Below are 14,167 nucleotides of genomic sequence, written 5' to 3' on the forward strand. Positions count from 1 at the left end.
AACTTTGTAACTGATGTAATGTAGGAAAATAGTTGTTTGGGGGTTTTTGGGGGGTGTAAAACTGAAATAACCCTAGAGACTTCTGCATTGAAGTAAAAATGGCTTGTTAATCAACTTTTACATTGCATCTTTCCCAGAGGGGCACAGGGGCAGCTGTGGTGTTCTCACTGAAGTTTGAAAAGACTTTTTTTGAGTTCTGCTACTGAGGATTTGTTTTGGCCTTGCAGTGGCATCTTATCGACTCCTAGAGAGTCATTTCTGCAAGAAAGGCACAGAAAATAACGGGATGAAAGAGTGGGGCAAGGAAAGGAACAAAACCAGTAGTCCTTAGAAGAAAGGAGGCAAGCAGGAACATTTGAAGCTGAATTATTTGAATGTAGATACAGAGAAAATGATGAGGGATGTCAAGTTGCTGGTGAAATTTTACTTCAGGTCCTCATATAAATTGTCATCAGTTTTTCCTTGTTCTTGTGTCTTTGCTTTCTAAAAATGCTGCCTCCTAGTGAGGGTAAAAACTTAAGGGGTTGATAACACAAGGACAAAGGGACAGATCCAGCATCAATGTTCCACTTTTTAAATGTGTTTATTTATGTGGAACAGACCCAGCGGCTGGGAAAAGGGAATTGAGGTGGAAGCAGGTTTGATCTTGAAATTTCATCTTTAAAATCTTCACGTTCCAGAAGGGTCTTATCCAAGGAGAGGAGAATGATAAAATCCAACTCAACTGTGCCAGTCCCAGAGCATGAGAGCACTTTAATAGGATTGAGTAAATCCAAGAGTCCATAAGGCTGAAATACTCATGTGTTAATTGCTCAAGAAGTGTCAGTGAAATAAAACCTGGAGTAGTGTTTGGATTTTTGGAACCTCCAGAGCTGGAGAAAGAGCTGGATTTGCACTGTAAATTATTCACTGTAGCACCAGCACAGCCAAATATTTGCTTATGCTTGAATAATTCTTCAGGAAAGCATTTAAGCAGATATTTGACTTCAGCAAACAGATTTAGTCACACTTACAGCTGAATCAGAGCCAGAACTGATTTTAACTCGAAGGTGAGGTCTTCCTTTCCTGGCTTTTCTCCTGGTTGGAGGGGGCTGTGAGATGGGATCTGGGACTGGGCATGGGAGGGAGGCTGTGGGTTGATATTTGCCCTTCCCGGATGTTCCAAGCTACCAGAGGTGATTCCTGAGCTGGAATTAGGGTTTATTTTTGTGGTTAAGCCTCAGCTGAGGCTGTTCTCCAGCCTAGATGTGCTCTGGATGTGCCCCACCAGTGAGAGCAGCTCAGGGCATGGGAGGGAGGCTGTGAGCTGATCTTCAGCCTTCCAGGACATCCCAGACTGCCACAGTGATTCCCTGAGCTGGAATGTTGGAATGTAAGTCTATTTTTCTGGTTCAGCCCCAGGCGAGGGCCCTTTCCATCAGTGAAAGGGGCTCAGGGCCTGGGTGTGGGAGGGAGCTTGTGGGATGAGATCCATCTTCCCAGGGTGTCCTGAGCTACCAGAGGTGATCCCTGAGCTGGGATTAGGGTTTGGTTTTGTGGTTAAGCCTCAGGTGAGGGTGTCTTTCAGCAGATGTGTTCTGCATGTGCACCCCCAGGGAGAGGGGCTCAGGACCTACTCGTCAGAAGTAACCCCCCTGAGATATTTCATGGAGTTCATGGGTATGAATTCCATACCAGGTGAGGTGACTTGAGTGTTGAACAGCGTTGTGAGGTAAAACAGAGTTGAGGGGTTTTTTTGTGTGTATCTGTTCTGTGGTTAAATAATCTTTTAGAAATTTCTTGCTCGTGCTGGCACTTCACCAGAATTGTTTGGGTGACAAAAATGGAACATTAGGGACGCAGAATTTTTAATGAACTGTAGCTTTAACCAAGGTATGCTGTCAGACTCTAAAGCAAGTTCCTCTCCTTTTTTGCTTCTGTAAGAGGCTTTTTCCTGCTGCTTTACTGGCATTCCTGATTAGGGCACCAGTTCTCCAGAATAAGCATTTGCACTCCCTATTTTATGTCTACAAACTTTAGGAGAATTCAGCTGATCGGTAATAATAATGAACCTCATAAAAAAACCCAGTCCACTGTATTTTTTTGCTGTGTTAAAGCAAATCAGTTGTATCAACCTTTAAAAAATAAATACTTTTAAAGACTTATCACAGTGGTTGGGTGCAAAGAGCAAAGCAAAATGCAAAAACCACTAAGCAAAATGGGTGACTCCTGATGTTTGAAGGAGTTCAGGCTTGTTATGTAAATAATAATACAAGTATAAATGTGTATTTAATTCCTTTTTAAATGCTGAGTTACTCATCCAGCCACAGCAGTTTCTCAGGAACCACTGTTCTTGACAAATAAATAGCAAATATTTGTTTACGTGTCTAATGAATTAATAATGCTCCCTTAGTGATTTCTGTTGAAGTTTGTCAGGGCTTCGAACCCACTGTAGGAGCAGAAAGTGCAAAGTGTTTGCCTCCAAGTTGTTTTCAGATTCGTTGCTGGTGGAGAACACTCAGAGAAGTTGTTGCTGGTGGCAGTTTGAGTGGTGTGGCCACTTCCATAGTCCATGTTTCCTATGGAATTGGGTGTGGATGAAGCGGTTCTGGTGTGAGAGAGCCAACAGCTCTGGCTTGTGGCAAGCCTGGCCCAAAATTTAGATTTTCTCTTTATTCCTTTTTTTTTTCTTTTTTTTTTTTTCTCCCCCATTTAATTCTTTTAAGTAGTAAAGAAAGATGTGGAGCTGTTGGAATTAATCCAGAGGAGGCCACAGAGATGCTCCCAGGGCTGGAGCCCCTCTGCTCTGGAGCCAGGCTGGGAGAGCTGGGGCTGTTCACCTGGAGAAGAGAAAACTCCAGAGAGAGCTCCGAGCCCCTGCCAGGGCCTAAAGGGGCTCCAGGAGAGCTGGAGAGGGACTGGGGACAAGGGATGGAGGGACAGGACACAGGGAATGGCTTCCCACTGCCAGAGGACAGGGATGGGTGGGACATTGGGAAGGAATTGTTCCCTGGGAGGGTGGGCAGGCCCTGGCACAGGGTGCCCAGAGAATGGTTATTTCTTTTGACCAAGGCCATGTTCCCCCTTGCTCCAGCTTCTAATGAATGCAAAGTTTTAAATCCTGTAATAACACCAGATATAAAAATGAATAATTATTAGAAGTTCCTGTTATAGTATTGTTCCTCTAAATATATTCAAAGCGCTTGGATGTCATAACTCATTTTTAGATTGGTTTTGGTTTAAATTTAAATTTAGAATATTTTTTCAGGAAAATACTGAGTCTTGTAGACATTTTGTATGACTTTACAGATCTTCCTTCTCTCATCAATTCATAGTTGTTCCTTGCCCTGTCTGGAGTTCAACCTTATTTCTTAGATTGTCAACCTTTTGGCACTTTGTGGTAAATTGTGATTTGTTCTGAGCTATTTTCAAGTTAGCAGAGCCATTTAAACTTAATAGTCTCATTTTCTATACTTTATACTCCTGGCTTTTGGGGATTTTATTTGTTTGGGGTTTGGGGTTTTTTTTGGTTGGTTTTTGGTTTGGTTTTGGGGTTTTTTTGTGGGTTGTTTTGTTTTGTTCTTTTTCTGCTACAAATTGAAGGAAAAAGCAGGATTTTTCTTCTGTTGTAGTCCAGTTGTGTAGCGAGCTGCTTATTCTGGGAGCAGCAGTGCTGCTATCCTTGTGGTTTAACTTGACATTTCATCAGAATCAAAAATAAATCTGTCAAGATTCCATCCTAAAAATCTCTCAGGAGCAGACTCCACTCAAGGGTGTCAGATGAGCTCTGAATAACTTTCTAAAATAGAACATCGTGATTGGAGAGCTGGATTTATTTTGTTTTTCAAGGTTGTAAAATCAAATATCAGAGGCATCAGAAGTGAGTTTGTGCACTTCTTTTTAGGTCTGATAACACCTAAAATCTGTCTTTGGATGGGATTTTCCTTAGACTGACCTGAAGACACTAAGAGTCTCCTGAACTTCTGTATTCTGGGATTTGAGGTTTAAAAGGTTGGAGGCAAATACCACCTTATGGAATAACACTGCTTCAAGTGGAAAAGCAGCTGAGCCCAGTTCCTTCAGGAGATTTTGTTAACAGGGCAGGAAATAGTGGTGAAATACTGAGAAGTTCCCATCTCCAAAATTCCCAGGCGGTTTGATAATGATGATTAATTGGAATCTGTTTGGGTAATGTGGAAACAGCTTTGATTTCCAAGTAGTCAGTGGGAATGTATCACGGTGAAAGTAATTTTGGGGGTTTTCTTCATGGGTCTGGGTGGTATTTTGTAATTGGATAGAAAAATCAACATTTCAGGCCACAGGTGGTTGGTTATTGGGTTAAAAATAATCTAGGTGTCGTCTCTTAATTGGACAGTTTGTGCTTAAAAGGCCTTGTAGAGAGATAGATGCGGCTCCATTTTTAGTTTATTAGCTAGAAGTGCTGTAGAACTCACGGCTTGTGAGACTGTAATGTAGATAAGAATTAATAAACATCCGAGTCTGGACACAAAATACCGTCTCAAGCATTTAATCCCAGCTCTGGCAAAAAGAAGATAAAAGCAACAGCTTGAGTGCTTGGGTTCTGTGACCTGAAGCTTCTCTGTCACGACAAACATTAGTCTGAAATGGGAATGAACAGTCCCATGAGATCCATGCTGAGGCTTTCATTTGTTTGATGGCAAATATTGAAGTTTTTCCTGGAATTTCTGCCTGTTGCAGCGTGCACCAACCTCCTGCTGCTGCACAGGCTGGGGAAGGGTCCAGCCTGAGGGGGAGTGGAGTTTGGAAAGGCCTCTCTCCATCCTTAACCCCTGGATGAGAAGTGGAGCAATGTGTTCAGTGTAGAATTTGAAACGATTTTGTTCCTGCCCTTTATTTCTCCAGAATTTTGGTAATAAAAATCCAATAAAGTCCATGGCTTTTACAAAGGGAAAAGAAGCTGTGCTTGCTGTGAGCGACCCTCATAAATCGCAGGTTAGGATCATTGAATTTGGGAAAAACCTCTGATGTCCTGGAGATCCCACCCATGTGACCCGTCCTACAAGCAAACTAGAAAAATAGATATTTAAAATATGTTGTCACCCAGGAACTTAAAATACTTGAGTAAATATGGGCCACTCAGTCTGGCTTATTACATTTCCCTACTTGTTCTCCTTCTGTGGGAACATCCCCACAGTTTTTTCCTCAAAAACTCTTGGCACACAATTATTTTGCAAGTTTGCTTGATTTTAAATAAATGCAGCTACTTTTTTTTATACAACAATTTGGTTTATATTGCTGAAAATCTCTCTTCATTCCATGCTGCTGTCATCGTATTTATCCCAAACTTTTGAAATTTGAAGGAATATTTTTAAATAATTCAAATTTGGGCTGCAGAATTGTGCTAATTCTTTTCATTGGAACCATGAGTCAGAGCTTTTTACAACTTTCTAATGTTCCACACTCCAAGAATGTTCTGGAGTTCAGCCAGACCTGTCTTGCAGATTTTGGTGGGGGATTTTTTGTTAGTTTGGGTGGTTTTTTTGTTTGTTATGGGGGTCTGTGGGATGTGGGGAGGGAGGGAAGAAAGAGGGTTGTGGAGTTTTGTTGGGGTTTTTTGTTTTTCTTGGGGGGTTTGTTTTGTTTTATTGTTTGTTTGGTTTTTTGTTTGTTTTGTGGATTTTTGATGAGGATTTTTGTTTGTTTTTTGGGGGGTTGTTTGTTTGTTGAGTTTTTTCTTTGGGTTTGTTTTGTTTTTAATTTTACTTTGTAGGCTGTGGGAGGATTTGGTCTGCTGTTGGTGGTGTTTTTCTCATTTTCCTGGACACAACCCAACAACCTTAAAGAAGGCCATCCTCAGAGCTCATTCCCATTTTTCCTAGGCAATGCCTTTGAATCCTGGATCCCTCTTGCCTTTTGCAGTGAACCCTCATTTTAATCAGGACAATTTCTCTGCTACAGTTGCTTCTCCAAAGCGCTTGAAAGCAGAAAGGATAACATAAATGCTTTATTGCAAGGAAATTATGGAATCCAGACCTGATTTAAGCCAGAACCTTGCATTTTCTTGACTTGGAGGGCTGTGCATGCATAGTTACTGAGTTAATGAGTACACACATCTTGATTAATGTTAATGGGGTTCTCCTTCCTTACTTAATTTGTTTCTGTGACTGAAACAATGCTGTGCTCTTAGAGACTGCATATCCCCCACAGAGTTACCTGTGAAAGAGTTTGTAGTGGCTCAGCTTTGTGCAGGGCGAGTAACAAATGTGTCAAATCCCTCTTTTCCAGCTCTGCCTTGAGTGAAGTTTGACGGAAAATGGTCCAGCAGCTTTGTCTCTGGAAATGGTTCACAGTGGGGATGGCACTGGCTGCTGTCCTGGCACGGGCTCTGGCCCAGAATGATGAAGGTAAGGGTTTGGCTGAGGGGGCGGAGCTGTGGGAGGGCTGGGATGCCTCTGGAATTTCATTGAAATGGGAAGTATTACTTGAAGAAGGAGTTTGGTAGGAAAAGAGGTTACAAGAAAGAAAAGTCTGGGTGTGTTTTGTGTTTCATGGCTTCAGCATCTACTGATGATTGCATTTTTTGAAGCTGTTGGTTTACCAGGCAAGATAAAATCTTCAGTTATGATTGTTCAGTGTTGGACTTGAGTCATCAATATTTGTTTTGTCTTATTCATTGTGCGAGCTTTACCAGTAAACTTTACTTTGTTTGTTAATCAGCAGTTGTGGTTGGAACAGGAGATTGAGAGAACTGTTGATGATGAAAAACTTGGGAAAAAATCCACAGTGAGGGTTTTCTAGAGAAAAAAATGAACACTGAAACATGACACTGGTGGCTCGTGTCCCTCCTCAGAGCATCTTAGTTGAGTTTAATTAAAAGACACCAGGAATGTGTCATGCCAGTGATCTCTGGTAGTTAAAAATTACAGCCCTGGGTAACTGATTAGGGTTTATTCTTTTGAACAATTTAACAGCATTGAAGGGCAAAGTCTGTCAGAGATGTTCCTGAATACTCTTAGGAATAATGAGTGGGAAAAGTGAAAACTGAGTGTGGTTTCAGAATGTCTGTAATGAAGTTGCTCATTATCCCTGGCACTCCATGTGGGTAGAGCTGCAATTGTACAAATTTATGACTTTGGCATCTGGATCTTGGTTTAAAAACCTCTATTTTGTCAGTTAGGAAGTAAAGTAATTTTGCTTTCGTGGGAAGTCTTCAATCCTGGTTGAATTGTGCTTTGTTTTTTCCTATCGAGTCGAAAGTCTCTGTTTCTTGCTCTCCTAATCACTCTCCAAATGTCCTTTTATTCCCTTCCATCCCCCAGCTCAGCCCCATGTGTTGTATTTAATGCCCATAATGTACAAGAAAGCTAATTTAATTTTCTCCATTTTTACACCCTGTCATAATCACTGTCACTCCTGACACTGAAGTGGACGAGGTGCTCAGTATTTCACATATTTTGCTCTGTGCTGGGGTGCAATTAACTGGGTTTTAATCATTTATTGCAGTGGAGGAGCGGGGCCATCAGGCTGGCCAAGGTTGACCTTGGTGATGGTGGTTTGAGGAGGAAGATGCTGGGTTGGGTTGGCCTCTGGCGTGTCCAGGAGCATGGGAGGACATGGAGGAGCAGTGGGATTAATTGTGGGAAGCAAAGCAGGATCATGGGACTGTGGGGGGCTGTGGAGAACCTTCAGGGGAGGCTGGGAAAAAAAAAAAAAAAAGAGCAGCACTTTTCAGTGGGATTTTTATTCATGCTCATGCTGGCAGCATCATACCTCTCCAAAAAGGCATCTTTGAGGAGATAAAATGGGGATTTTTGGTTGAGGAGCCATTTCTAGTGAGGCTTGAGTGATGGTGAAGTGTGCAAAACACAGATGGCCCAGACAGGAATGGAACAATTTGATCTCCTGAAGGGGAAAAAGGGATTCCTGATGTTTCCATTTCTGTTCCTTTGTACTCACAGGACAAATTCTCATCTCTGTGTCCTTATCCAAAGATTGTTCAGACTCCTTTTCCTTCCAGGTGATTTAGAAGAAGGGAGGGGCCACCTCTCTTTAGTGGCAGTGTCCTGTGGCTGAGTAAAAACAGCAACCCCCTTACTTCAAAGGGTTCTAAACACAATTTTTCGGTGGATTTTTTAGCCTGGCTTGTGCCAATTTATTTATCACAGAACCCACGCTTGATTTTATCCTTGGTAATGTTCTCTTGTATGGCCTGAACAGCTTTGTTATAATGAGTAGAAATTTGCAGCCTGCAGCCAGAATTCTTGCTGCTTTTTCAGGGGGACAGTTCAGAAATGCTGTTTCTTGAGGAACATGCAGCACCCTGACACAAAATGAGCTGATTTGCTTCCCCACACTGTGTTGAGGAAAGGGTAAATGTAGCTGAAAGCACTCTGGATCTATTTCCCAGTGGTGTGATAGAGAAAAAAAATGAGCTGGAAATGGATTTAAGCCAAGGTGGGGGACTGGTGACTCAGCAAATGGCACCCACCTAATGAGGCAATGCTTACAGGAATAATTACTTGAAAATATGTTTCTTACAGCTAGAGAGAAAACTCTGTTCAAGGCTGGGCCTGGAGGAGTTCTGGTGTGCAGGAACAGAATTTGTAACCTGAAATATAACACAGAAAATATGTGTTCCTCTGGCAATTGCCATTTCCAAACAGTGTAGTTCTCTTAACAGCAGAGCAACTAATGCAAATAAATAAAAAAATCAGCTCTGGCAGACATCATGGGCTGTTTCTTTGCACCCAGCATGCCAATTCTCCATTTTCATGGTGGGAGCTGTGGCTGTTGACTCAGTTGCTTTCCCCTCTTGCTGCATTTTGCTTCATTAGCTCATAATTTCTCTGTTTCACATGTTTTACTTGACCTCCCGTGTCACCAAATCCTCCCCAGCCACAGTAATTAATGATGTCCCAAAGTAACTTCATCCAGGAGGGCCTTGGTCAGGCTGGTTTGGTTTTTTTTTTTTTTTTTCCTAGACTTTAGTAGGAAGTTTCCCCAGGATCCCATCTGTTCCTGATGAAATTCAAGTACTTCCTATCTACTTGTAGTCCCTTTGTATTCAAACCCACCCCCCCCAAATTATTAAAAAACCCAATACTTCCTGTTGCAGAGCCATGCCATTAGTCCTAATTTGTTGATGAGCCCATTTGGTGGTTAATTTCAGTTCTCTCACCCTATATTGCTTTTGTTCAATCCTATGGTGCACCAGAATAAATGTTAGGCTAAAGGATGGATAGGGAATATTGTGAGTATTTTTGGTTTGGTTGTCTGAAAGGAAGAGATCTGGTTTTACAATTCCTGCTGTTGTCTCTCTTCCACACAGGAGAAATGCTGCAAAGGTTTGATTTTTTTTTTCATAATCTTTTAGCTTAAGTAAAAGTAGAAATGTCACTTATAGCTGTGCAATACATGAAATTAGGTCAGGTGAAATCTCTTTTATTTTTCCAGTGCTGCTCTATTGAATTCAGAGGCAAACGCTGAGGCTAAAGTGATCAGGGAGAAGGAAGGTGGAAACACAGGATCAAATTTCTCCCTTTTTCTCTCTCTAATCCAATGTCTGTGGCTCAAAGAAAAAATTTAGCAGCAATTTTTGGCCAGCAAAGAAGGCTGCTGAATTCAAAACTCTCTGCACTTTTATGCCAGACTAAACCAATCCAGCAGCAATTATTTGCCAATTAATATGTTTAATTGCCCAACATTGAGTCCATACCTTTCATGAAAATACAAATGTGAGCTTGAGGGGGGAGGGCACCAATAATTTATTTTTTCTCTTAGGAGATGAATAGAAGGCAAAAATCATTCTGATCCCTTTTAAAAACCAAAAAGTTAAGGTGAAGATCGACCCACAGAATTTGGAATGGATCTGTTCTCGGGGTTTTCAGAAGCAGTGTAATGGGGCTGTGAGCTGTGGGGATCTGTTCCATGCCATGGAATCTTTGAAGGGTTTTTGAAGATTTTTGAGATGCTATTTCTAACCTAAAGTTGTTTTGCACTTTTTTTATATGTGAATGAGAAGAACACTTGAAGGTCCCTTTTATTTCTCCTGAAGATTTTTAGCTGTAAAAGGAGAATAGTGACAAAAATCTTAAATTCAAACGCTCAGAGATGAGCCCATCCTGGCCCTTTTGTTATCTTGTAAATTTGGGTTGTGTTTGAGGGGGTTCTCCAGGGGCAGGAGAGGGAGGGTGTGGCTTGGTGTCACCTGTCCCCCACCATTCCTCTGACCCAGGGACCTGTCACACACCAAAAATGTCAGTACTCAAGTCCCACCTGTGTTTGGTGTGGAGCCAATGGAACCACAGGATCATTTCGGTTGGAAAAGACCTTCAAGAGTCCAGCCATAATGCTGGAGATGAGGATTTCTAGAAGCCTCCGCTCCAGAAATCTCCTGAAGCTGTTCCATGGAATCATCCCTTCTGACTCACTTGAGGAATAATAGTTGTTTATCCCAGAGGAGATGCAAACAGGATGTTGGACGTACTTCTCTTGGGATGTATGGCTAAGAAGGAATGCTCTCTTGATTATTTAATGTTGGTTTTTTCAACTCTGTTTGGACTTATCACTGTAGTTTTTCCAATCTTCTGGTTTCAGGCTCATTTCCTTCCTTTTCCTTCCTTTTTCTGCTTCACTGTGGAACAAGAGATGAGCCATGGGCACCTGCACTGTGGAATGTGGATCTCACTGCTGGCTCAGTGGTTTGTTTCATTCTGAAACAAAATTTCACAAAATAAAACTGAGGCTAATCGGAAGATTTGCTCATCCAAATGTGGATTTCATTTCCTAAGTGTTCAGCAGATGGATATTTTCTATCAGAATGTAATAAAAAACGTTTAAATAGTCTTTGCTACCACCCTGAGTGGGGGTGACTTTTAAATGAAGTTTTTTCCTGTGAAAAACGCAACTGTTCACTTGTGCCACCAGGACTGTTCAGCCTCAACCCCCTTCATCTGTTTTTCAAAGCCCTCTCTATTAGTTAATGTCTTTATGCAGTCTAACAATCTTCTGCTACAAAAATTGAATCACTGAGGGGCCTTACAAATCACCTTAAGAGGCTATTTTAGAAAGAAAATAGTTTCAGATCTTGATCTATTACTGTTGGGCAGGAAATTAACTGGGGAAAATGCATTTTTGAGTTCCTGGAGCTCATTGATCATTCCCTGAGCCCTGCACTGTGCGGATCCAGGGAGAGGAGAGGAATGCCACCAGGTTCTTGCCTGAGGGAAAGTGTCTGTTCTTGGGAACAGAAGTCATTTGTGTGTTTTATGGGGACTTGCTCCTTTTGGTTGGGAGCTGTGCCGTTGATCCTACAGGGAAAAGAGGTCTCCTTGATGTTGTTGAGTTGTAGTGGAGCCATTAAGTTCCTCTGAAGGGTTCAGTTCTTCAAAGTGTCTTTGAGTTCCACCAGCAACACTTTGAGGTGACAGAAGATGAATTTCCCTGTGGTGAGAGGTGAGTTATTCACACAATACGGGCACTGAAACGAGGTTCATCACAGTTAATGTACAGATTTTAACCCTGGTGGAAGGAGCCGAGTATCCTGGGTTCTCCCTGTGGCTGTGCTGGGAGGGATGAGGCAGGAAGCTGCTTCTGGAGGAGGAGGAGATGCCCCATCCCAACCTGGGAGCCACCAGACTGTGGGATCTGGCTAGGAATGACCTCTTCCAAGCACTGGACTCCTAATTTGTTTTCTGCTAGCAAGATGAGGAAGGGCCTGGAGCATGTGGGAAATGGCCAGGAAAGGCTGAGGGAGCCGGGGCTGTTCAGCCTGGAGAGGAGCCCCAGCTGAGAGGGGCCCCGAGCCCTGGGTGTCCCTGTGTGCAGGGAGGGCTCCCAGCAGGGCCCAGGCTCTGCTGCGGGGGCCCAGCAATGGCCCCAGAGCCACGGGCAGGGCCTGAGCCCAGCAATTCCCCCTGCACAGGAGGCACAGCTTCTTCCCTGGGCAGTGCCCGGCCCTGAACACATTGTCCACACGGCCTGGGGGGCTCCTCCCTGGGGCTGTGGCAGAGCTGTGTGCGCACAATGCTGTGCCCTGGGCTCTGGGATGGCCCTGCTGGAGCACGGAGGTGGCACCACGTGCCCACCCAGCTCCCTGCAGCCTCAGCCATCCTGGGATCCTGTGATTCTCCTGCCCATGTGTTGGATCATCTGGATTTCAGGGTATGAAACATGGATACTCTTTGATTCCTTTAGGATTTAACTATCCTGAGCCATTCCTTGGTGGGGAAGGCTGTAAGAACTGAGCTGGTTCTTTCCCTCCATGGGCTGGATTCCTAAAGGTGCTAGTCACACCTGGGAAGAGGAACTCCTGATGCAGGAAAAGCAGAAACACCCCTGAAAGTGCCCTGGAACACCTTGTGTCTCCTCCAGAAGAGTCATTCACGCTTTGGGACTTGCAGCTCTAACTCCAGTGATATCACTTGCAGTGATAATTTTAGGGCTGAACTCCTAAAAATCATCAACCACTGTTTCTGTGCACTCATACGTTGGTTTATAGGCGTGGAGTCTGTGTATGAGCAGTCACTGCAGCTCTTCAGGCAATGAACCTTCTGGTTCATTCTTCAAGTCGTGAAGACATTCCGTATCTGCTCTAAGCAGCATGAAGACTTGGAAGGCCATAACCTTTTCTTTCTGGTCTTCTCTTCAGCAGAAAGACATCTGCAGCTTAGTCAGGCCACTAGATTTTTGTGTTAAGGTAGATCATATAAATGGACTCTGTTTCTTTACTAGGAAGCCCTAAAATGTAAATATTTTAACTTTGGAGGAAATCAGGCTTTGAAATCCTGTTTGCGGGGCAATAATTTTAACTGGTTTGACTTTCAAAGAACCAAGAGAGACATTACAACTAGAAGGATTTAAAATCTGTGTCAGTATCATGCCTTTCATCTCGTACTCCACCAGTAATTTATGTTGCCTGCTCGATTTTAGTTTTCATTGGCAATATTGTATTTGTAGCAACAGTTTGGAAGCACAGGATTCCTGTGTCTTGGTGACATGGAAGGTCAGGAATCCTTTCTTTACCTGCTGTCTCTGTTGTGTTACTTTCCAAACCCCCTTCTAATTTCTCCTTGTCTCAGTCTACCACTAAAAATTATTTCCTGAATCCTTATATGAGACTGTCACATGTGAACAGATAAACTGTGATAGAAACTGCCTCCCTCTTACTGTGGTTTAATCTGTTTTTTTTATGAGAAGCAGCTGTTTAAAACAAGGCACAGGAGCTTCAGCTTGATCGAAACTTGATTTTGTAGGATTTGATTTTCACATAACAAGAACAGACTCGGGGCTGTATCCCTCGGGGCACAGGGTCTGCGTGTTCTGAATCACTTTGAGTGCCCAGAAAATTCCTTGTTGATGGTGATTATGGACTCTTCCTTCAGAAGGCTTTAAACAGGGGTCTGGGTTTTCCAGAGCCTCTGGAAAGTCTGGATTTCTGCAGGGGCTGAGTTCCTGCCCAGCCAGACGGATCTGTGTCCAGTTCTGTCCCTCTCAGCCAGAGAGCCCCGGAGGGGCTGGAGCGTGTGCAGGGAAGGGAAGGGAGCTGGGGAAGGGGCTGGAGCCCCAGGAGAGGCTGAGGGAGCTGAGAAAGGGGCTCAGCCTGGAGAAAAGGAGGCTCAGGGGGGACCTTGTGGCTCTGCACAACTCCTGACAGGAGGGGACAGCCAAGGGGGGTCGGGCTCTGCTCCCAGGGAACAGGGACAGGACAAGGGGAAACGGCCTCAGGCTGTGCCAGGGGAGGCTCAGCTTGGACAGCAGCAGGAATTTCTGCATGGAAAGGGTGCTGAGGCCTTGGCAGGGGCTGCCCAGGGAGGTTTGGAGTGCCCATGGCTGGAGGTGGCACTCAGTGCTCTGGGCTGGGGATAAGGTGGGGATCAAAGTTGGGCTCAGTGATCCTGGAAGACTTTTCCAGCCTCAGGAACTCCAGGATCTCTCCTGCTGCATCCAGTGGGAGCCCTGTGTCTGGGCAGTAATCATAAGGCCGGAGCTGTCCCAGCTCAGTTTAATGTGTTCATTTTGCAGTGATCATTTTTCACATTAAGGCATCGTTACTGTTCAGCTGTTTGTCTGTTAGTAAACAGAGGCAGGGCTTTTTCTGACTGAAGCTCATGGAAACTGGGATTTTACATGGAATGCCCATGGTGAGGAAATATCTGCGGATTTGAACCAAAAACCCCAAACCAAACTCTTTCCCCCACACCTTTTC

At 43.7% G+C, this 14,167-nt stretch overlaps 1 protein-coding gene across 4 annotated transcripts in view; it reads left to right on the plus strand.

The window, feature by feature from the left end:
* Positions 1–14,167, plus strand: part of PCDH15 (protocadherin related 15) — a 300,245-nt gene that overhangs the window by 20,355 nt on the left and 265,723 nt on the right. For all 4 annotated transcript variants that reach the window (XM_066191711.1, XM_066191709.1, XM_066191706.1 and 1 more), the window contains exon 3: positions 6,247–6,365. In XM_066191711.1, coding sequence (XP_066047808.1) covers positions 6,275–6,365 — 91 coding nt within the window. In that variant the 5' untranslated portion in view covers positions 6,247–6,274. The remainder of the gene's footprint in view (positions 1–6,246; positions 6,366–14,167) is intronic.

This window comes from Chamaea fasciata, unplaced genomic scaffold (assembly GCF_029207755.1).
Source record: "Chamaea fasciata isolate MVZ Bird 193981 ecotype frontalis unplaced genomic scaffold, bChaFas1.0.hap1 SCAF_9, whole genome shotgun sequence".
In the NCBI taxonomy this organism is placed as follows: Eukaryota; Metazoa; Chordata; class Aves; order Passeriformes; family Sylviidae; genus Chamaea; species Chamaea fasciata.